Here is a 22559-nt window from a genome sequence, read left to right as displayed (position 1 = left end):
GTCCAAGGAGACTTTAAAATTACCAAGTCTTGCAGCTGGTTTGTAAACTGTTTCACCAAGAGCTCTGTAGCTGCCTTTCTCCCTCCCTGCCACTCCCCAACACCATGAGGGCAAGATTTAGTCCCTAAGTGCCAACATCCCCGCTAATTCTCATGGTGGCACTTAGGGACGATAGGTTTCATAGGATTTAGCATTCATCTTTGCTATCCCATACAAAACCAAACCTGACCTATTCCAGGATTCTGAGTCCACAAGTGTTAATGAACTGTTCTCTGCTTGGAACCGAGGGCATGAGTTATCACTGAACATTCAAACCAATTCAATGCTCTGCTGATTTCCTACCTGCCTATTATGTGCTTAAAAATCTCTTGAGGGAAAACCAGTGATGAGCTCTTCAGCTTAGCCATTAACTCGGCTCAGCCACAAGCTGCAACTGGAGACATGCGGTTCAAAGTCAAAGCAATCCAAGTTGGTAACACCAGGATAGTTTTTATTTGCTCCCTGAATTAAATATTGGCAGATACATAAAATTCAGATACCCACTATTTCCCCAACATTTACAAGACTGAGTTTGCAATGTCAGAAAACAAGCACATTTATGCACAATCCTGGCAACTGATAGTGTGAATGCACAAGATTGCCCTGCCTGAACATCAGCTTCATTTAGGAGGCAGTATCCCTGGTCTCCAGCATCCAACATTGCCCCTCACTGACAATTGTGGCACCATAGAATGGCCAAGTAAACATCCTGAGTAGGCAGCTCCAGTGCATTTTCCCCAAAAAAGGATTAAATTCATCCTCCTGAAGGGGCAGAGGCAAGGTCAGCACATCCAACAAATAACCCACCTATGAACACAAGCTGATTCTTGCTGTGCCTTTCGCTCTGTTCTTTGAGAGCCAGGAAGAACACAGGGCAGTGACACTTCCAAGAAAGCTGTTCTTAGAGGCCTTATTACTGCCACACATTGTCTGTGCTTGCAACAAAGTGCCAGAGGTACACTCACTCCCCACCGCATGCTGAGTTGCGCTGCGGCTGCTGAACTTTACAGTGGGTTTGCAGCACTTTCCCTGTTGTCTGAGGGAAAGGAAGCTTTCAAATCAAAGGACATGAAGTAAGCTAGCTTGTATAACTGAAGTCATGTGGAAACACCAAGTACGTGCTGTTGAAGGAAGTACCATTCGCTCCTCCTCACACTGAAGCACAACTTAGGAACTTGTACCCTTCTCAAAGCGGCTGGTGCTGTGTGTGCTCCCAGAGCAACACAGGAGTGCAGCTGGTGCAGGAGGAGGAGCCAGGCACCTCTGCTCCCTTTTTGTAAAAAAATAAACAGACACTTTCCTCAAACGTGTCTGTTACACAGTGGACACACAAAAGACAGATCACATCTGAGATGGAGTGATCCATACAGCACTTCACTGGCCAGTGCACATCCACTATGAGCTAACCCCCTGCAGGGTAACGAAGCAGGTATTATCCCCTGCTCTACAGGAGGGGGAAACATGTGGTTTTACCAGCTCTGCTGTGCAACCTTGTGTTAGATCCTAGCACGGCTGATGGCAACAGATTTTCCCTTTTGGAAAGATCACAGAAGTGCCTTCTAGGCTGCAAAATGCCTTGGGTGACCTCAGAGAAATGCATCTTCTCCAGGCACAGGAACTCCTGAATCCCAGTCTTGCACTCCAGATCCTAATCCATGTGCTCCTACTCACCAACCTTGCCAGTGTCTCTTCAGCAGGATTTCTCTTAGCTCCAGAAGCAACAACTCCAAATAACTTAGCTGTATGACCACCTTCCACAACTCCCATGGTTAATCTACTGTATGCATTTGCATCCATTTGTTCCCTTTGCATTAGTAACAAGGACCTCCCAAAAGATAGTTTATAGCTTATAGTATATCACATCCAGTTTCCAGAGGGATTCTAGGTACACCACCTTATAGTTTTTACACTGGGCTGCAACCATCCAACATAAGGTGCCACTGGGCAAATGAGGGAGGGAGGAAAGTGGCAAAGTTGGGAACACACAATGTAATTAATGGTGGGATTGTCAGTCAATTTGGTGCCAGGCCCCACATCTAGACCATGCACTGCCATTGATCTTGCCCTGCCCACTTGGCCCAGAAAGGCAGTGAGAGTGCCTCTTCTCATCGTGAGCCACCATGTCAGTCTTGGTCGCCATCGGACGACTCTTCCTCTGCCTCTTCCAGCCACTGGATAAACTTCTGGAGCTGCGAAAAGAGTGAAATGTCATCAGGTAACAAGTAACACATAACGGATGCTGGGAATGCTCAACAACTACAATGTGTCAGTCAGTATCACCAGCCTGCAAGAGAAAGAGAAAGTGTTTCTAAGGGACGTGGAAACAGAGGCAGATTGAGGGAGAAGGAGACAAGTTTAGATGAAAAACAACTAGGATGCCATGGACAAACCCAGACTGCTTAAATTCCCAAGGAAGATTCCTCCAGTCAAACAATCCACACACCACTCAAGAGACAAAGGTCTGAGAGTTTTTCAGAGCTTGAGGGAGAAGAGAGGACAGCTGCATCTCAGCTAAGACATGTGTTAGGAAATCTCTACTGGGAACACACTTCTCCCTGAGAAACTGCTATAAAGAAGGCAGTGCATTTTAACTAGGCTCAAATAACCATCTAAAAGCACTGCTGACCTACACCAAGAGCTGACTTTGCAAAGGTTTTGAACAAAGCTGGAGTTCTTCAGAGATGGCTTTTTTTTCCCCTGCTCCTCTTCCAGATCCAGGGAGGAGGACTGGAACAGGGCTCAGCCAAACTGCAACACAAAGTTCTGCCTGATGGAGGAGGGAAGTTTATATGCTCCTTGAAACACAAGCCAAATGAAACCACTCAGTGCAGCAAAGGATTAGAAATATATGCAGAGGGACTGGTGAGCCAGGAATGAAAGCCTCAAAAGGAACTACATGGGGCCAGCATGCAGGGCATTGGCCTAAAGCCCATTTCAAATGGGTGTTGGCTCAGAGAAGTTGTGCTGCTACTCCAGAAAGTGCTGGCCTCATGCTGCAGAGCCCACTAACAACGTTCTTCCTCTCCTACTACCTCCATTTCTCATCCAAACAAGTTGATTATGGCAGAACGCACAGAAATATGTTTTGGAGAACAAAGTTGTCCTGCTCAATGTTCACTGCACTGGTGCATTACTGGCCCACCATGTGATGGCAGCTGCTCCACAGAGGTGACAGTGGCACCAAACTTCATGCCAAGTTTCTTTCAGCAGCTGTTGTCACTCTCATTTCCCCCCCCGCCTCCTTTAAACACCTTTGAGACTCACCCGCTGGTTTTTACGAAGCTGCTTTCCCTTGTCAGATGTGTCTCGCAAAGAGAACCAATTGAGAATTACATCTTCTTCCAGAATTTCCAGCTGGTAAAACGTCATCAACACCTGCATCAATTAGTAAAGTGCAACAGGACTCTCTGTAAAGTCTTTTGGGGCTAGCTCACATCCGAACACAAAGTTTGCAAGCAATCTGTGTCTCCCAGCTCCATCTTCAACAAAAGGCACTCAGTCTGCTCCATTTTGCTTTTGTTGTTAAAACTAAGTGTGCTTCTCCTACCAAGCCTTATGTTCCTAACTAGTAGATGCTATGACACTTAAATGTTCAAGCCCCATCAGCTTCAGCTCTGTGGATGCAGGGTAGAGTTGAGAGCTGTGGGCAACAAAGGGCCACAGAGGATATCAGTTCAAGAAGTTAAGTTCTCTTTTTGAAGTGTCCCAAACCCCATCCTCAGGACATCTCCTGTGCAAGCCCACATGTGCACACGTGCAGAGAAGAGCATGAACCTACCCAGCTCTGCCCTATGCTCCTTCATCCTGCCAATTCTCTCTGAAAAGTCTTAGGGCAGGTGTCAAAGCAATTGGTCATTCATCAGTTCAAACCCCTGCCCAGTGCAGCAAGGGTAAGATGCAATCATGCTTCCTCAGGGTGCCTTTTTGCTCAGGCAGGGCAGGCACTTTGCATTCAGTCTCCTTGCGGCAGAGCACTGACACAGCTGGCTGCCAACTCCAAGTATAAAGTGTCACTTCAATTCCCAGCCTCCAGGGAGACCCAGGCCCCTAGAACAATGGACACATGCCAAACAACTGCTGTAATTCAAGGACATCTTTGCTCACCAAAATGAAGGCTTCTGGCTCCAGTCCTAAGTGCTTTGCCATGAGCCAGAAGGACTGGTAGCAGAAGTTAGGATTACTTGTTCTGGAGGAACCAAGAGATAAGCTCTTCCAAAAGTGACAGTGGCTTTTCTGAGGCTCTGCTAAAGGAAAGACTTGTGGTCCAAGCCAAATGCTCTCAGTGTGACAAAGCAGAAAGAAAGCAGGGACAAAACACTTGAAGGAGGGCGAGGTGGAATATACTGAAAACTCTCAGAAACAGAGATAGGTAATAAGCCACATAGCCGCTTCCCTTTACTTCCTCTTCATAAGTAGCTCAGCCCAAATGAGAAATCCCACCTTATTCCCAGCTTTGTTTTGTACTCTAAGGTAGGATAAATCACTTGGCAGTTTGATCTCAGGGACCCTGGAGAGACACGTGAAATAAAGCTCTTCCTAAAGCAAGCCTCTGGCCTCACCTCTTCCAGCATCACACAACAAGGGCATCTGGGTTAGAAGCTGAAAATAATAGCTCCCTTCAGGCTGCAAGCTGGTAACTAATACTCACCCTCAGCTGTGCTTCCTCCCAGGCACACAAGCAGACACAGAGTTGTGGGCTTTTTTAAAGTAGTTGTTAGAGATGGATTTTTCTACACACCCACTCCACTGAGACCCCCAAATTCTCTCCTCCAAAGCAGACAGGACGATGATGCAAACAGGATGCATTTCACCATTAATCCAGCAAAAACAGGTCCTCAGGGTTGTGAGTGGATACTCACTTTAGCAATCGATGTGCAGAGACTGTCATGTTCCAGGAAGAATTCCTCAATGGCAAATAAGGCATTCAAGTGATCTGATGCCCGTTTTATGTAGTTCTTAAACAACGGAGTCCAGTTCTTCAGCAGCTGCAGGGGAAAAAAAGCACACAACAGCTCCTCAGCTAGGATATGGATGTGTGCTCTCAGCCTGCTTCTCAGCTGTGGTGCACTGCAAAACTGACCCAGGGAAGCATTTTAAGAAACCATTCAGCTGACCCCCTAACATTTGCTCACAAAACAGACGCAATTAAGTCTCACATATGCAGATATTAGCTGGTTTGATTAAGCAGCTTTCTTGTTTTTGCCTCTCTGGATGGAATACTACATTATCACAATAAATGTCTTCTTTGAGTCTAGTACTCAAAGAAAATCACTTTACAGCAGATGAATAAGGAGAGGTATGTAAATCTTCCTCACATAGAGCAGTTGACATTTCAGTGGATCTTACTTTGAAAGCAGAAGAGAAAATAAGAGGGGAAAATAAGGTAGTGCCTGAGTAGAAGTGGACAACGCAAAACAGCCACCCCTACAACAGTGAAGCAGCCCCTAAGTGCAAGTCACACCTTTGTGTGCCTATAAGCTTGTTTGGATCTGGGAGTATGCTGCAGGGAACGGGAAGGCTGAAGGGCAAGAAGCTGTTATACTCTCAGCTGATCTAAGTTCTCTCCTTCAAGGCTTATTGTTTCAACAAAGTCTTTAGGTTAATGACTTTGGTGCTGCCTCTTCAAACTGTCTTTGTCAAAGAGCCCCACGGTTCCCTCACTTGTACATATCTGGAAAGCAAACAGCAGGGCAAGCTCTGCAAAGCAGCACATCCCAGCCCAAATCTGGGATAGAGGTAATAAAGATAGACCTCTGTCCATAACAGGTATCAGAACTAGGATAAGATACAAGAATTCCTCATTGGCTACATCATGACCAAACCATCCTACAAAAACATTGCAGGGAACTAAATCAGAGTTCTACATCATATTCAACAGCAGGGATTCCTGCAGCTACACCCCTGGCACGCCCATACACAGACTGTGTTACTGCGCCTTCAATTCCGTCTCTTTACAAAACACATCTGGTCTGTTTTGAAGGGAAACAGATAATTCCCAGGGGCTTGGGGAATGATGAAGAAGCTTTGAGTCACCTACACTTAGGGTTAATCAACGTTATTCTGTCCAGAACAACTGTTAAGAGCCAGTAGCTCTGCCAGAGGGAGAATGCCAAGACACGCAGTGGAGCTAGAGCCCAGGCTAGCATGGACTACCAAAGGTAACCTGGTACTAGGAAACAGTGCTCAGCTTTTCCACAGTACTACACTTCATCACCTCTTCAGATACATTTGCTATGCAACCACACTGGAATTTGCATGCCTCAAGAAACACCAAAGAAGCAGATTAGAATAAACAAATATCTGCATAGTAGTACATGGATCAGCTCAGGGAGCAACACTAACAGCACAGAGTGATCCTAATCAACATGGTATCCCAACAAAAAATCTGAGGGTTGCATGGCCTATTTCCAGAAAGCATTTTAGCCCTTAGCAAAATGCTTAATCCTAAACACTCTTCTGTCTTCTACAACCATCTTCTGCATTATTATTATCCTTTGGAATTATTCACCTCAAATGTAATAAAGCTACTAGTAAGTTCCTTCCAGGCTAAGAAACATTTTGTAATACCTTTCAGTGAATGTCTTTAAATCATAAGCAGGCACAAGAAAACAAAACATACCATTTCAGGTCAAGAACATAAACTGCATTGCAGGTAATTGGTGCCAATGAGGAAAGCAGAGCTCAGCCCCACATAAAGCCCCTTTCAAAACCAAGTCTATGAGCCTGTATAAAGAGAGAGGTTGTTTTGGGAGTTTGATGAGAGTATTAACTGAGCAATTAGAATCTTACAATTATTTTATATTAAACAGAAGACTGAAAAAATATCTGTGAAAGATACCTCAGAAAGAGCCCTGTAGATAAAACTGTAACTTTTCAGGCTCTGACCAAACTTGGGTAACTCCTCAAAGCACTCCACAGTCTCAAGAAAGCAATGAAATTCCTCTGGCAGGTTGATTTATTTTTTCATCAGCTCTGGCTAATGATGTTGCATCAACTTAGCCTTAAAAGAGGTTTGTGATCTGTTTTTCTTTTGTCAGGTCAGTCCAGACACCAGGCCTGTTTTACTCCTACTTCCAGCACGGAAGACCATCAAGAAGCATGTGAAAAGCACAAGGGAAAAAAACGCTAATTCCAGCCTGATACATCATAGCAGGATCTGTCTTGACCACCAAGAATTGTTGCAGTGAAAGCAGAGAATAAATTGATCCCTGAATAAGAGAATTCACATGGGGTTCACTTGTCTAGGAAAGAGTACAGCTCCCTAACAGAAACACACATGTATGAGCTGCCAGGCAGCAGTGCAGCAAACAGGACTGCTAGACAGCCTCCCTCTACTCCCTTTAGACATCCTCACCTACATAACCTTGTTTGAGGCTGCATTAGTGACAACAGATGCACAGTGTTCAGTTTGTCAGGAGCTTCAGCTGCATTTGCTCCAATCGGGCCTGCAGTTCTAGGACAAGTCAGGTTTTCTGCACCATCTCTGCTTCACAACTTGTACATGAGCTGAACAAGACGGTGGACATTCACTGAACTGGGAAGCTGTTTCTCAAGCCTCTGTTTCATCTGAAAAATACCCATGGGAATATCCTGTTCTTCTGAATGCCTGTTTCCAAAAATTGCTTCAACACTTGAGAGACTCATGCTCACAGGCCAGCACTTCAGAGCACATACCATGGTTTCAAGTCAAACCACACATCATACCTTTGACATTTTCACAGTCTCTTGAGTTGTCTGGGACCACTCTACCATCAGTCCTACACAAGTATCATAGATTCAACCAGGTTGGAAGAGACCTCCAAGATCATCCAGTCCAACCTAGCACCCAGCCCTATCCAGTCAACTAGACCATGGCACTAAGTGCCCCATCCAGTCTTTTCTTGAAGACCTCCAGGGACAGTGCCTCCACCACCTCCCTGGGCAGCCCATTCCAATGGGAAATCACTCTCTCTGTGAAGAACTTCCTCCTAACATCCAGCCTATACTTCCCTCAGCATAACTTGTAACCCATCTCCCTTCAGCAACTTTTTGTCAGAATTGAGCCACAAAGAGTGAGAAACATAAAACAGTTCTGCAAAGTTGAGTGGGCTTCTGATATTCACCACTCTCAGAACACAACTATCCTCATCTCCTACAAAGTAACAGTTTGCTGTATGTAAACCAGCAGCAGCAGATCTCAGCCTAATACAGCTCCTGACTGAGGCAGCTTCACCTGCACAGCTACAAGTTTGAGCCACACGCTGCTCTAATGTTCTTTTCAGTCTTCCTCCTTCAATTCTCTTACCCTAGGACAAGACATACTAGTCAAGAAAATATTCTGCAAAAATGAACAAAAATAAGCAGAATTTCAGTAGAGTGAACAGCAAAATCTCACTAAGCCATCTGATGAATGGAGCAATTCACATGGATGTTTCCTATAGAAGACATCTCCAGACATCCAGGAGATGAATTTAGTGCCACGCTTACACCTACATAAAGAAGAATTAGTTTTCCACCACTCCCCATCAATTGAAGGAAATGATTATGAGGATGCCTGGTGTTTCTCTTCAGCTCCATCTCCTAAAAAATCCCCAAGTAGTCCTTCCCAAATGTGTGAGACACATTCATTCTGGAAAACCACCTTCAACCTGTAGCGTTTGCAAACTCAAACGCATAAATGTGCTATAACAAGACAAAAACAGTACAACGTCTTCAGCCTGGATTAACAAAACCATCAACGGCTGCTTTTTAAAGCAGATCCTACCCTATTTTGTCTCCCTGTAGTGAGGAAACAGAAATCATTCTCACCCAGTTACACAACTGTTGCAGCCACTGATCTGCAACAAGAGCTGCTGGACACGTGCAGAGTGCATGATTTCTTAGCTGACCAATTGCATGCTGCAAAAGGCAAAATTATAACATTCCATGTGTGCCAAGAACAACATCCTAACATGTTGGCACCCTTTGACTGAAACATGCTGCAGAGCCTGCCCTTCTGCCATGCTGGCATCTTTCACTGACAGAAACAGTCTGGTTGGAAAAGACCCCAAGATCATCAAGTCCAACCGTTACCCCTGCTCTAAACACACCTTGGGCAGCCCATTCCAATGCCTTTCACTGGGGGCATGCTTTAGTTTATATATGTGGATGAGTCTTACTAGTTAAGTGATTGATAAGAAAGAGAATATAAACAGCCACTCTGAGCAAGAGAGCAGCTTAGAGAGCAGTTAGGGCTGCTAGGGACTTCTGTTAGCTACTTCTCCTGTTAAGGACTTCCAGGACTTCATCTGTAAATGGGACTCTTAAGACTCTGTAATGCTGGGAATTCTACAATGTTGTGATAAAGGACTACTGAGAAGACTTCTGAGATTCTCTGCCCTCTGCATGTCTGGAATTCCATTGCTAGAGCAGCAAGGGGGTTTGTGCCTCATTCACTGCCCAAGTGGCCCTTACAACATTTAACCCCACTCTTCAGAAACACAGAAGGACCCTGTATCTCCCCTCAGAGACAATGACATCATGCCTTTGCATCTGGGTGAAAAAAAATTGGCACCAATTACAGTATGCAGACAAATACAACCTTGGAAAGGACCCCACTGGGAGAGGAGTGCTCCCTGCTGCCCTGGGCACAAGGTTTATGATGGGTTCAAAGTGGGTTCTCAGAATGCAAGCCTGTAAAGATGTCTCTAACAATTATCCCTTTTTTCCTCCTCCTTCCTACAAGTGATGCATTTCTACTGTCACACACACAAATCAGAAACAATCACAGGTACTGAGGTAGAGCTCCCCACATCTATAGACTCAGCTGAGTATCATCAAGCAGGTGCAATAGTTTTAGGCCACTTTTACTTCTATAGAAGACAAAGATCCTGAAAGACAATGTCTCGAGTAGCTTCAGGCTTAACCAAAATGACTTCTCAGCCAAGAACTACCTAGGGCATCCAGATCTACACTCTAGGAGACAAGCCCAAAGAAGAACCAAATAGAGCAGGACTCACAGGAAGTAATGCTGAGAAATAGTTCTGGGAGTCCAAGTTTGCATCCAGCTGCTGTAGAGGGAACTCCAGGATCACTTTACTGAGCACCTGCATCATCTCCTTCAGGCCAATGTTATATGCATACCTGTGAGGAAAAAGGCAAAACCCCCAAAACTTCACACAATGTCATCTCTGCAGGCTGCAGCTTTTCAGAGGCAGCAGAAATGTTGATCTTCATCTTTCAGGCTTTTTATTTGTTTGGATTTTGGAATATACATGCAATAGAGCCACTTTACATTGCAGCAGGCCCTGCATAAGGTCACAAGTCCTGCAAATCTGCTGTCACAGTGAAACAAGTGGCTGCAGGAACAGCACACTCACTTTCACTAGAGCGCTGCAGGAACTGTTGCGCAAAAGGGAAACAGGTTTGCATTTGAGAAATAGAAGGTAAAAGTCACTTTGGTTGCGTGTTCCAGACTTGCTGCTGTAGAAACAGAGTGGACAAGCCCCAGCACAGCACAGCCCCAGCTGCAGGCAGCTGACTGAATGTTGCAATGCACAGAGCAGCAGCCCCTGCATGAACTTACAGGCAGCCTGTGCCAAGAACTGACTTGCTCGCTTCAGTCCACAGTTAGTTAATAGCAACTCAATCTCTTGTTACAGAATTTGGGCAGGAAAAGCCTAACCACCGAGGATGCTACAGATGCAGCTGGTGCTCTCCATCAGCTCCTGTCATCATTCAGTCGGGATCTCTGATCTGCCTTTCTCAGGTGACGTATTGTTAAGGCTGATTAACAAGCAAAGATGGGTATTCACATGATTCCCCTTTTCTTTCTACATCTGCTGACAAACCCAAATGTTTAGCATAAGGGACAGGACCCCTAAGACAACACTCACTTGAGGGAGTTGATTTCCAGAACCAAATTGTCACAGGAAATGTTTTCTTCTTCACCCCTCTGTAATGTACCCAGAACCTCATTCTGGAAAACTAAGAAAAGAAAGGACAAGTAGTAAGACAGGAGAAGGCAAAGCACAGATTCTTCCAACTCTTCACTCATGAAGAAACTACACCCTTAACAAAGGAAGCATTCTGACACAGATGTCTATTTGTTCTCTGTCATCTAGATGACACAAACCCACATCAATTATAAAGAGTGGAATGTAATTCAAATAAAGGAGACAACCTGCTAGCTATCAGTTGATCTATCCACACAAACCAGTACAAAGCTGTTTGCCTCTGCAACCTTTCAGAGCAGAGTTTCTATTATGCCGTCGTAATGTAGCCTTTTCTATTCACAAACTTCACCTTCCCCCAGCTAAAGATGTGAATTCAACTCTGAAATTTATTGCTGTAATTTCCCTTGGATAGATATTTTCATGGGAAAAAGTTGTTTGCTTGTTTGTTTTTTCCCCAGATCACGTTGAACCCTTTTCAGTTCTAGGCAAGCTTAACACACCAAAAAAGAAAACCAAAATGCATCTGCCAAACAAAGTAGCTCCTACAATGACATTTAATTATCCAGCATAATTACTGCACTATGCTGTCCACACAGGGAAACTCCGCTGGATCTTCACCCAATCTCTGAGGCAATGACACTGCCATTTAAACAGATAACTAGGGATGGTCACTTTCATAAAGGCCCAGTGATCAAGAGTGACAAAGATAATCTTTTGTCTAGCTCCTAGCTTCTCATCCTTGGCTGCCTTGAGTTAACACAACAGCAATTCAAGGAAGTCTATAGAAAATGAAGGAAGTGATGTCAGGGAATAAACATATCCTAGACATCCACAATTTTTTTTTGCTAGAGAAAGCAACACAAATTTCACACTCACTGCATTACTGACAGACTCCCCACACCTCTTAAGAGCCCATCTCTCACCTTTGATGTCATCTAGCTGAGGGGATGCTGCCCGACTGTCTGGCTCCTCAGAGCCCATGCTCAGGTCGCTGTCTGACTCGCTCTCCTCCTCTGAATGTATGGCTGGGCCTGGTGCAGAAAGGAAGATGCAGATTCAACACTCCAAAGCTGCAGCTGTCATATGCTTGAGGAACTAGGTGCTCCAGGGACTTTCCAGTCAAGTCAGCAACTATCTGTCCTTGCAAGGAAACTTCTTGTAGGTCCCTATGACTAGATTTGCTGCAGAGGGAATGCTGCAGCTGGCACCAGGTAATGGGAGTCCGCAGGCAGACAACAAAGGACAGAAGGAAATGCATTTTTTGCAGACTGCTGACTCACGGTGGAGCAATGTCAGCAGACACTGACACTGTCAGGAAGAAAGCCAGCAGTACCAGGAGCAGCCAAAGCATATTCCCTCCAACGGAGGGCCTGCTACTCCGTAATGCAGCACTTACAGCACAGAGAGCTCTGTGTGCTAGCATAAGGCAAAGATAAAACAAATGTCTTCCACAGAGCACAGGAAGAGAGAATCTGGTCCATCACCTGCTTCCACCTCTCACCTTGCCTCCACACATGTTTCCTGGAGCCAGTCAGCTTCATGAAACTGAGGTCTTACTCTAGACATAATTATCAGTGTGCCACTCAGCTAGTTTCTCTGACTGGGGTCTGTCTGCCTGTCCTCGGGTGACTACACAAAAACCTTCCTCACCCCATAGGCTTTGTCTCTGCTCTTCATCCTCTTCATTCTTGTCGTCTGCTTTCCAGAGGTAGCCTCTGCCTTCTGAGCCCACATCCTTTTTATTGTAACCTGAAGAAGAAGCAGCGGTTAGGAGGTAGAGGTACTGGACTTGCTGACAGGCAAACCTGAAACAGACTGGTATAACCTGCTTATTACTGCCCTCAAATATGCTTCAACAACAGCTGGGATTCCTGCAGATTATACATAAAGATTTCAGCTCTTATCACTTGCCTTGACAAGTGAATTACTTGTCTCTAGAGCAGCAACATTCAGCTGACCATGTTTAGGTCACTCAGCAAACTCAGACTGGTAGAAACAGTGTTTCACAAGGACAGAGTGCTTGGACACAGTCCAGGTACAAGGATGTGGATCTTGCATCCTGCCCTGTATTGCACATCTCTTCCACCTTCATCTTACTGTTTCCTGCAAAACTCCTACACTAAGAAACAAGAAAAATCAAGCCAATAAATCTGAAGATTTTAATACCAGGGTACTGAGGTACACTTCACTGTCCAACCAGAGCCAAATACCCTTGCTTGCCTCACTGAAAACATACATTACAAGCTGAACGCAGCACTAAGTTCCAGTCTGGCGTGCCAGAGTCTAGAGTGGGGGAAGTAAAGACCTCAAAAGATCATGGAAGGCAAAGCCCTTTCCACAGCCTGAGTTCACAGAACCAGAGATTCATACCTTTCAGCTTCACTTTACTTTCCTCCTTGTTCACACCAGAATCATCACTGAACTGGTCATCATCCTCTTCCTCCTCATCTGGTGGGTGTAGAGAGATCACTGTGCCCTCAGAAAGAGTGATGCCAGGACCTACTACTACCTGAAAATATGTACATATCTTAATAAAGAAATATCCTGATTGCCTCCTTGTACCTCCAGGCACAGCTGCTCCACACAAGCTTTCAACTAACAAGTAAGAAAAGAAATGTTTTACAGCGAGGATGATGAAACACTGGAGCAAGCTGCCCAGAGAGGAGACAAAATGTCTCGTTCCTGGAAAATATTCAAGGATGGGTTGGACAGGGCTCTAAATAAGCTGATCTAGTTACAGATGCTCACAGCTCACTGCAGGGAGACCTTTAAAGGCATAACTGCAGAGTCCTGCACCTGGGAAGGAATAATAAACTGCACCAGCACAGGCTGGGAGGTGATCTGCTGGAGAGCAGCCCTGTGGAGAGGGACCTGGGAGTCCTGGTGGATAACAAGTTAACCATGGCACAGCAATGTGCCCTTGTGGCCAAGAAGGCAAAGGTATCTTGCTTGGGGTGTATTAAGAAGAGTGTGTCCAGCAGATCAAGGGAGGTTCTCCTTCCCCTCTACTCTGCCCTGGTAAGACCTCACCTTGGATACTGCATTTAGTTTTGGGCTCCCCAGTTTAAAAGGCACAGGGATCTGCTGGAGAAGGTACAGTAGAGGGCTACAAAGACGATTAGGGCACTGGAGGGCACTGCCTTGTGAGAGGCTGAGGGACCTGGGGCTTTTTAGTCTGGAGAAGAGAAGACTGAGAGGGGATTTAATAAATGTTTATAAACATCTGAGGGCTGGTCAAGAGTATGGGGACAGGCTCTGCTCACTTGCTGCCTGTGATAGGACAAGGAGCAACGTGTGCAAGCTGCAGCACAAGAGGTTCCACCTCAACACAAGGGGGAACTTCTTTACTGTGAGGGTCACAGAGCACTGGAACAGGCTCTCCAGAGAGGCTGCGCAGTCTTCTTCCCTAGAGACTTTCAAGGCCCATCTGGATGCATTCCTCTGTGATCTGTGCTACATTGTGTGGTCCTGCTCTGGCAGGGGGGTGGACTCCATCTGCTTGGGTCCCTTCCAACCCCTAATATCCTGTGATCCTGTAATCCAAACTATTTTGTGATTCCTATTACAACTGAAGACATAGCACTGCTAGATCACATCCTGGACTATCTTTGTCAAACAAAAGAAAGAAGAATGTGGGAGCAATAGCATATTCCCCACCTCTGCAGAGAGGTTTGGAGCATCCCTGGCATGGTCTAGTGTAAGTCTAGTAACCTGCCAAGAAAGGCAGAAAGCAGAAGAGATATAAAAACAGCTCACCTGAGAAGAGAGGACACAGTGCGGCTTTAGCTTTACTCTCTCCTTCACTTCAGCTTCATCACATACAACAGAATGGCAGATCTCCACGTTATCTGCTATGTGTACTCTGTCCCAGAGAAAAGCTCCATCCAAATTGACTTTATCACCTGTCACACATCATGAACCACAAATATGTTGAACAAGGCAGTTTGCTGCTTTCTCATAATGCTGAGTCCACTTGAAAGCATCTTACTGAATCCCAGTGCCCTGAACACACGATCAATGCTAGATCAAAGGTAAAAATTGGGCTTAGAGGCCTATGGCCACGTCTTGCCAAAAGACAAGTTTGGTTTCTACAGAGACTTAACAAGTTGACAGCAATCACTGACATCTTTGCTTTAAATAAACACAGCCAAATGGTAGAAAATTCCAGCCAAGACCCGGAAGGGGAAGTACCAGTCAGCTCCCAAAAGCAGGGATGGATATCTGTCACTCACAGAATGCTGGTGGGCAATACCTCTAGATCGATGTCATGTATTCTCCACAGCTGAAACAACTTAACACAAGAAGTACCTTCCACCTTTCAGCATCATTAAGGTACCCTGAAAGCTTTCAGCTATTTCCTTCATTGGAAAACCAAGGTTTTCTCCTTTCTTCCCGCCAGAAGTCAATTGGTGCCCACCTATCATCCTCTTTCAGAGCCAAATATACTCTAAAAACTAAACCCCAACAACCCATGGCCTTGCTTGGCTAGAGCTGCACACGCCCAGCCCTGCACCCACCTATGCGGCAGTTCTGCCCAATAACGCTGTTGGTGATGGAGCAGTTGCTGCCGATGACGGTGCCCTGCCCGATCAGCACATTCTCCTGCAGCACGCTGCCGTGGCCCAGGCTGACGTCCACCCCTCGGTAGATGTTGTGTTTAGAGTGGGTGTAACTCTGATTCTTGTCATCTGTGAAGTTCATCTCTGGAGTCAGAGGATAAACCCAGCGCCGGATGATGTCAGAGCACACAGCTTCATACATCAGCAGGTTGCAAATATGGGCACCGTACTCTTCTGTTGTTACATGCATGTGGATCTGGTTCCCCAGGACCTGGAGAAAGGCAGCAGTGCATCAGGAGATTATCTAATGCAAGGGGCTAGGATATCCCTTGTAGTTATCTCCTCCTCACCTCCTCATTCACCAGGAGACCACGCACAAAGTCATCCCGTGTCTGGTAGTCAAAATTGTCTGTGAACAGCTCAGCCACCTGCCAGGAATAAAATACAAGGAAATAATCTAGTTAGCAGAAATCATTGCCAGGGAAGTCAGTTAACTGATGGCTGTTCAGGAGCAAAGTTATGCAGTACAGGAAAGTGATGCTCTTGCCTGGAATAAAACCTCTGCTAAAGCTATTTGCCTTCCCAGCTCCTTCTCCTAACAGAGAACTGATTCTAGTTTGCAGGAGTGGCATTGCTTTACCATTTCCAAGAAATCCACCAGTCTCACCTGGTACTTTCACTCCCCAGTGAAGATTGCAGAGTAATGCTTTCAGATGTGGAAGAAAAGCTAGTGAACCTAGGCTGGAGTAATCCCAAAGGTCACCCTAGCATGGTACCAGCATGTAAGTACCAACACTTTTCTAGAGCATCTCTATCATCTCTGCTGCATAGATGTTACTGCACTTAAAGTGAAATTGCTTCTTTTCCAGAACTGGTTCATCCTGTGTCACATTAGCCAGCCTACCAGTGCACCAGATGACTAGTTTTGCTGGGGCTTGAGCAGTGGATGCCAGAGTGAGCAACCACACAGTCCACAGAGCAACACCACATGATCACTTATGCTCTCAGTTCAGTCACTAAGTATATCTGGGAGTTCTGCCTTCCAAACTTAGCATACCCAGGTCACATGCACCCCCTGCACACCAAGGGGCCAAAGGGAGTGGCGCAAATTGAATTTTGGACCCCAAGATGGGCAGAATTCAACTCACCTGAGGAGAGCAGATACTGATATGACAATCCAGCAAGTCATGGCGCACCTCAACATTCTCAATAGAGTTCTGGAACAAACTCTGAAAGAGGAAAAAATTCTGATGATGCAAGTGCTTCATATAGCCCCAAAAGCCTTCTGCAAGTCAGGAGTGGTATTGATTGAATTGTCAAACTGGCTGAGTACCAGAGAAATCTACACTGAGACACAAGCTTAGCAGGCGCAGCCTGGTGACACACATTGCTGCATGTCAGTCAGCAGAGGCTGCTCTCATCCCTACACAGCGCAGCTCTCCAAGCCTGTACTTCTAACAATCCCTCTTCTTCCAGGAAGCTCCTCACCTTAGTCACAGAGAGTTACTACACAAAGAACATTAATAAAGCAAAATGCAGCATTCACAGCTTCCACACTTCCTGTGGACTTTCACAGCTGTGGGTTGTTTTTTCCTTTTTGGTTTCCTACAGCAATTTGTGCTTTCAATTGAATGTGAAAAATAATCTGCTGATCAGGGGATGAAAACACCATAGGATCACAGTCTTAGCTCTGACATGAAAACGGTCCATCTGTATGACTAAAGAAAAGTACCTCTACAGACATTCACACAGCATTTACCACATTACTAGGTGCAGAGTACAAGCAGAAGTAATGGCAATTACTACCCTCTTCCACAGTTACTTTACCCTGTGCCAGGCCCAGTGCCACTTCAAAATGGTCTGTGTACCAGGTGGTATACGAATCACAAATTCTGAACCCCTGTGGCAGCACAAATCACCCACTTCTCTTGTTTCATGTGGAGAAAAGGAACTCAGTACAGGCAAAAACTGAACTGCCAGAAGTACATCTGCCCCACCTTCAAACTCTGAAATAAATCCCAAATGAGTGTCCCAATACAATTCCACCAAGCCTCAACTAACAGTTTAAAGTGGAAAAAGAGGCAGTTTACCCAGTTACTTCCTATCATCTTCTGTTTCTCCAAAAGAAGCAGCAATCAGAGTTTCCCAGCCCTTACTCAAGGAGAACCTCCTTGACACGGGCTACCTTACTACCACTGCCCTTTTCCACTCGTCAGGTACCAGACGCACCATAGGAAAGCGGAAGCGTTTCAGCCCCTGGGTTCTCTGGTAGTGAAGGACACGGTTTGTGGCACTGTCCATAGCAATAATAATGTCATCCTCTTTGCACCTGGCATGGTGACCAGGTGAGGACTCCTTGAATATCATCGTCATCACAGAAACATTCTTCTCCATCTTACGACGCAACCTGAGAAAGACAGGCGGAGCATTAATATCATTCTTCAGAGAGGTACAGCACACCTGGTAAGTGTACACTCTGTCAACACCTACTTGTGCTCTTCCAGGGCTTTGGAAATATTGAAATTGGACACAACATCTCCAGTGACGAGAATGAAGTCAGAACGAACAAGGGATTTGGCATCCACATCTCGAAGCACGTCGCCAAGGGAGCGGTACAGGTCGGAAGTCACAAAGCGCACCGTGTTGGGAGAGGTGTGGCGGCACCATTTGGATTTTCTGGAAGGAGGAAAGCACATCAGGAAGAAAGATCTCTTCTATGAAGAAAGATTGAGAGAACTAGGGCTGTTTAATCTGGAAAAGAGAAGGCTGAGAGGGGATCTTATCAACACCTATAAATATCTGAGGGATAGGTGTCAAGATGAAGGTGCCAGTTTCTTTTTGGTGGTGCTCAGTAGTGGAACAAGGAACAATGGGTAGAAACTAGAATATGGGAGTTTGCACCTCAGCACAAGGAGACAGCTCTTCACAGTGAGGGTGACAGAGCAATGTCACAGGCTGCCCAGAGTTTGTGGAGTCTCTTTCTCTGGAGACTTTCAAAAGCAGCCTGGATGCATTCCTGCATGGTCTGCCCCAGGTGATCATTCTTTGGCAGGGGCATCGTACTCCATGATCTCTGGAGGTCTCTCCCAACCCCTGATGTTCTGTGGTGTTCTCACAGAGAACACACTAGGACACAGTGCCTCAGCACACATCACATCTGTAAGCCAACACAAAGAGAACTCTTATTACAACAAGGCCACTGTTGATAGGCAGCTGAGCTGCAGAGGGATGGATTTTGAGACTGCAGCTTATGGAAACTTGATTCCACTGTGAGCCAAGTTTTGATAAAGAAGGAAAAGCTACACAAAACTCAAACTTTCTTTTTTTTTTTACTCTGCAAGCAGTACCTCAGGCAGGGAAAACACTGCACACTTCTTTTTAGCTTGCAAACCTGCAGCATGCAGAGGCAAAGGTGCTGAGAGAGCTGTTTCTGTGCTGCACAGCACAGCAGGGCACAATGCAAAGGGCAATGCTCTGACACAGATACCCACAGGAAAGTCTTGCTTTTAGATAGGAAAAGTTAAATGCCACTGTAAATGCAGTCTCAAGACACTAAACCCTTCCAATACACTGCACAATTACACTCTTTCACAGGAATGGTGTTTTAAGAGATGTGCTATGAAGCAACTGAAAAAGGGAATCTCTTGCACAGTTTTCATCAGAAGGATCAGTGACCCTTGAGGCTTGTTGGAGGACAGAAGACTCCTTCCATGATAAAGCTAAAAAGAAGAGGAGAGTCTTACTGTAAATGCTCTTTTATTTCAGCTGACTTCCAACAGCAGAAGACAAAGGTTTCCTCCACTCCAGTTGCTGTTAGGAACTCCAAGGTATAGTCGATCATGGCCACATTTGCCATAGGTAAAAGAGCCTGAAAAAACCCAATCCAAACCAAACAAAAATAGAGAAGCCATACAAACAGTCTGTACTTCAACAGCAGCAACAGCCTTGACCAACCTCAGGATATTATAGTGTCACTAGTACCAGAAAATAACACTTCTTATCAAAACATTTAGAGTTGGTCGAAACAGCAAGAGCTGGTTTCTGGTCCTCTACAGGTGCAGATGCTAATTCTGACAGCAAGCCATGAAAGAAGAAAAAAGAAAAGTGAAGTTATTACACACAGAACTCTTCAAGACTCAGATAAATGAGAGACTGGGAAAAAATACTAAGTCCTAGAGTGCTGATTCTCTGACTCAGGCTTTAACTGTTTCAAGAAAAACCTGTCAGACATGAATGATGAAGCCACAGGAATATGACTGTCCAGAATTAAAGAAGAAGGTGGAAAACAACAACCTAAAGTGAGGCAAAGTCTACTGACTTGAGATTCAAGCCACATTTTAAAACCAAGTTACTGATTTACAACCAAGTGATCTCATGCTATTCTTTAATTCATTTTTGGTGCTGTTTTCTTTCAGGCCTAAGCTTGCATGTATAATTATGGCCATCACAAATATTTAATCAGCAAACGAGGTAAGATAATTGTTCAGACCTAAATTCTCCAGAAGTGCTCTTTCCTTTAGCATACAGCTTTCAGTTAATTACAGTGCTTTTTCCTCATCTACTTTTCTGGCCGTATTCTTCCACCCATTGCTGCTGGCACGGATCAGAAGCAAGCCTACCCCAAACTGCTGCTGCTCCTGCATCAGCGACAGACGGAAAGCAAACAGCGCTGCGTGCCCTGCCATATGGAGAAGCAAACAGCACCAGCGCAGCAATTAGATCCTCGCTGCCTCTCCAGCGGGGGATATAAACTCTTACAAGCAAGAACTGGTCAGAGGTGCGGCCTGCCCGAGGCCCGGGTGATTGCAGGGGCCGAACGGCTCCCCAGGACCTGCCAGGGGCAGCCACGGGGACTCGCCTTCTCCTCATCCAGTCCTAGTCTACACTGGCGGGGCACGCCGCTAGCCCAAGCCCAAGCCTGACCACAGCCTTCCGCCAGACGGATGCTCGCTCCATCCCTCCAGGGACCGGGGGATTCGGGGCAGGTGGCCCCAGAGGAGTCAGCCTGGGCGCAGCTGGCAGGGGTAATTCCTCACCCTTGGTCGGTCCTTGGAAATAGGGAAGAAGCGGCGGTTGAAGCTATCGGCGACCAGCACGGCCTGCAGCGGGGGCGGCGGCTCCTCCTGCGGGTCGGACCCGCGGGAAGCCCCCGCTGCAGCCCCGCGCCTGGCCGCGCCGCGGGCCGCCATCTCCGCACGCCGCTCAGCTACCGCCTTCCGCTTCCGGGGTAGCGCCGGCAGCAGCGACGGCAGCTCGGCGGGGACAGAAGAGCGCGGGGCAGCGCCGCGCGTCGGTGGGCCGGCAGCGGGTACGGCCGCAGAGCCCCAGAATCGTTCTGGTTGGAATAGACCTTCCCGATCATCGAATCCAACCCAGCACATCCAAGTCCGCGACTAAACCGTATCTCTAAGCATCACGTCTACAAAGCTTCTCAGTCCCTCTAGGGACGGCGACTGCACTGCTTCCCTGGGCATCCTGTTTCACGGCTTGACAACTCTGCTGGCAAAGGCATTTTTCCTAATGTACAACCTAAGCCTCCCCGGTTGCAAACTGAGTTCATTTTCTCTCATCCTGTTGCTTATTGCTTGCTAGAAGAGACTGATCCCAACCTCGCTACAATCTCCTTTCAGGGAGTTGTGAAGAGAGAGGTCTCCCTCAACCTCCATTTCTCAGGGGCAGACAACTCCAGTTCCCTCAGCTGCTCCTTGTAAGACTTCTGTTCTAGAGCCTACATCAGCTTCATCACCTTTCTTTAGACTCGCTCCAGCAAAGAGCATGAGCCCAGCAGCAGGCAGGGCAGGGAGCACAGGCAGACACAGGAGCCGTAGCCCAGCAGCAGGCAGGGCAGGGAGCACAGGCAGACACAGGAGCCGTAGCCCAGCAGCAGGCAGGGCAGGGAGCACAGGCAGACACAGGGCTGCAGTGCTGCCCCTCATACCTGGCATTGCTCAGGCAGCACTGCTGCCTTGCTTGTTTTTCACTGAGAGAAAGTTGTGTTCAAAACCAGGACAGCAAGTTGGGATCTTTCCTCAAGTTGCTCCTATCAGGCTGGCAGCAGGAGGGCAGTGGAGATCCCTGAGCTTGTGTGATGGTTTGGGTGTTGCCTGCCCCCCCACACTTTAGAAATACCCAGACTAGTCTCAGCTGGCTCTGGGAATATAAATGAAGCTATTTATTTACAGATAGCACAATAGACAAGCAGATATTTACAGTATATACAGTTATAGACAGAAATATCCAAGGTAAAAGGTAATACAGCAATACAACTCCCCTCCCAGAAACCTGAGTCCCCAGGAGGGGCTCTCAACCACCCCTGCACCTTCCCCCTGCCCCTCTCAACCTTACCCCAGTCCCAAGGAAGAATGGAGGTTTGGCCAGGAGGTTAAGAAGCAAAGGTGAGTGGAAGGTGAGGTTAGGGAGATGCAGCTCAGCCAGAAGCCCAAGGCAGAGTGTGAGACAAAATGATGAGAGAGTTATCTAATGTTTTCCTTTCTTCTTCAGCAAGACTCTGAGGGGAGCAGACATCACCATTGTCTCCCTTTCACAGCCTCTGATCTAGTTCTTCTCACCAAAACATTCTACCCTGCTTCAAACTAGCACAGCTTGGCAGGAGGAGAGCCTTTACCAGGGTTGAGTGGCTGAGGTGGTGCTTGCTGCTCTGCCCTGTTACTATCCCTCTGCCTCTCTCCACATCGGACAGACATTCACAACCCCTGGCCTGTCACCCCACTGGCCCCTTGTAGGCCCTCACTCCCTGTAAATGGACCCACTCTGATCTCCTGCTCTGGTCCTCGCCGCTCTCACCTGCCAGCAGCTCTGCACCTACCCCCTGCCGCCCGGACGGGCGCTCCCAAAGACCTGCCTCGCAGTCCAGCTGCGCCCTGAGGGGCTCTCCCCAGGGTGGAAGGTGGCACACGCTTAGTGTGGGAGGATTCTCCCGCAGCAGGACATAGAATCATAGAATCAACCAGGTTGGAAGAGACCTCCAAGATCATCCAGTCCAACCTAGCACCCAGCCCTAGCCAGTCAACCAGACCATGGCACTAAG

At 46.6% G+C, this 22559-nt stretch overlaps 1 protein-coding gene across 2 annotated transcripts; it reads right to left on the bottom strand.

Moving 5' to 3' along the window:
- Positions 1–469: 469 nt before the first annotated feature.
- Positions 470–20726, bottom strand: EIF2B5 (eukaryotic translation initiation factor 2B subunit epsilon). Of its 2 annotated transcripts, none has more exons than XM_064164972.1 (16): positions 20548–20726; positions 19255–19379; positions 18002–18187; positions 17741–17918; positions 16660–16740; positions 15862–15939; positions 15470–15782; positions 14709–14854; positions 13323–13461; positions 12603–12701; positions 11876–11983; positions 10893–10983; positions 10017–10140; positions 4899–5024; positions 3304–3414; positions 470–2228 (listed from the first exon to the last, which is right to left on the bottom strand). In XM_064164972.1, exons 1-16 carry the CDS (start codon positions 20698–20700, stop codon positions 2163–2165), a joined length of 2124 nt encoding a protein of 707 aa, XP_064021042.1. In that variant the 5' UTR covers positions 20701–20726; the 3' UTR covers positions 470–2162. The 2 variants fall into 2 exon arrangements, with proteins under 2 accessions (XP_064021042.1, XP_064021043.1); XM_064164973.1 differs by lacking the exon at positions 20548–20726 and adding an exon at positions 19466–19580.
- Positions 20727–22559: the final 1833 nt, after the last annotated feature.

This window comes from Pogoniulus pusillus, chromosome 26, assembly GCF_015220805.1.
Source record: "Pogoniulus pusillus isolate bPogPus1 chromosome 26, bPogPus1.pri, whole genome shotgun sequence".
Lineage (NCBI taxonomy): Eukaryota > Metazoa > Chordata > Aves > Piciformes > Lybiidae > Pogoniulus > Pogoniulus pusillus.
This window is presented reverse-complemented; position numbering and strand designations above follow the sequence as displayed.

Coding starts and splice junctions, on each gene's coding strand:
- EIF2B5 (XM_064164972.1), bottom strand. CDS start 20,700: ATGGCGGCCCGCGGCGCGGCCAGGCGCGGGGCTGCAGCGGGGGCTTCC. Junction 18,188..19,254: donor GAAATAAAAGAGCATTTACA/GTAAGACTCTCC, acceptor TCCTCCTTCCAG/AAAATCCAAATGGTGCCGCC. Junction 11,984..12,602: donor GCAGAGACAAAGCCTATGGG/GTGAGGAAGGTT, acceptor TTTCTGCACCAG/GCCCAGCCATACATTCAGAG.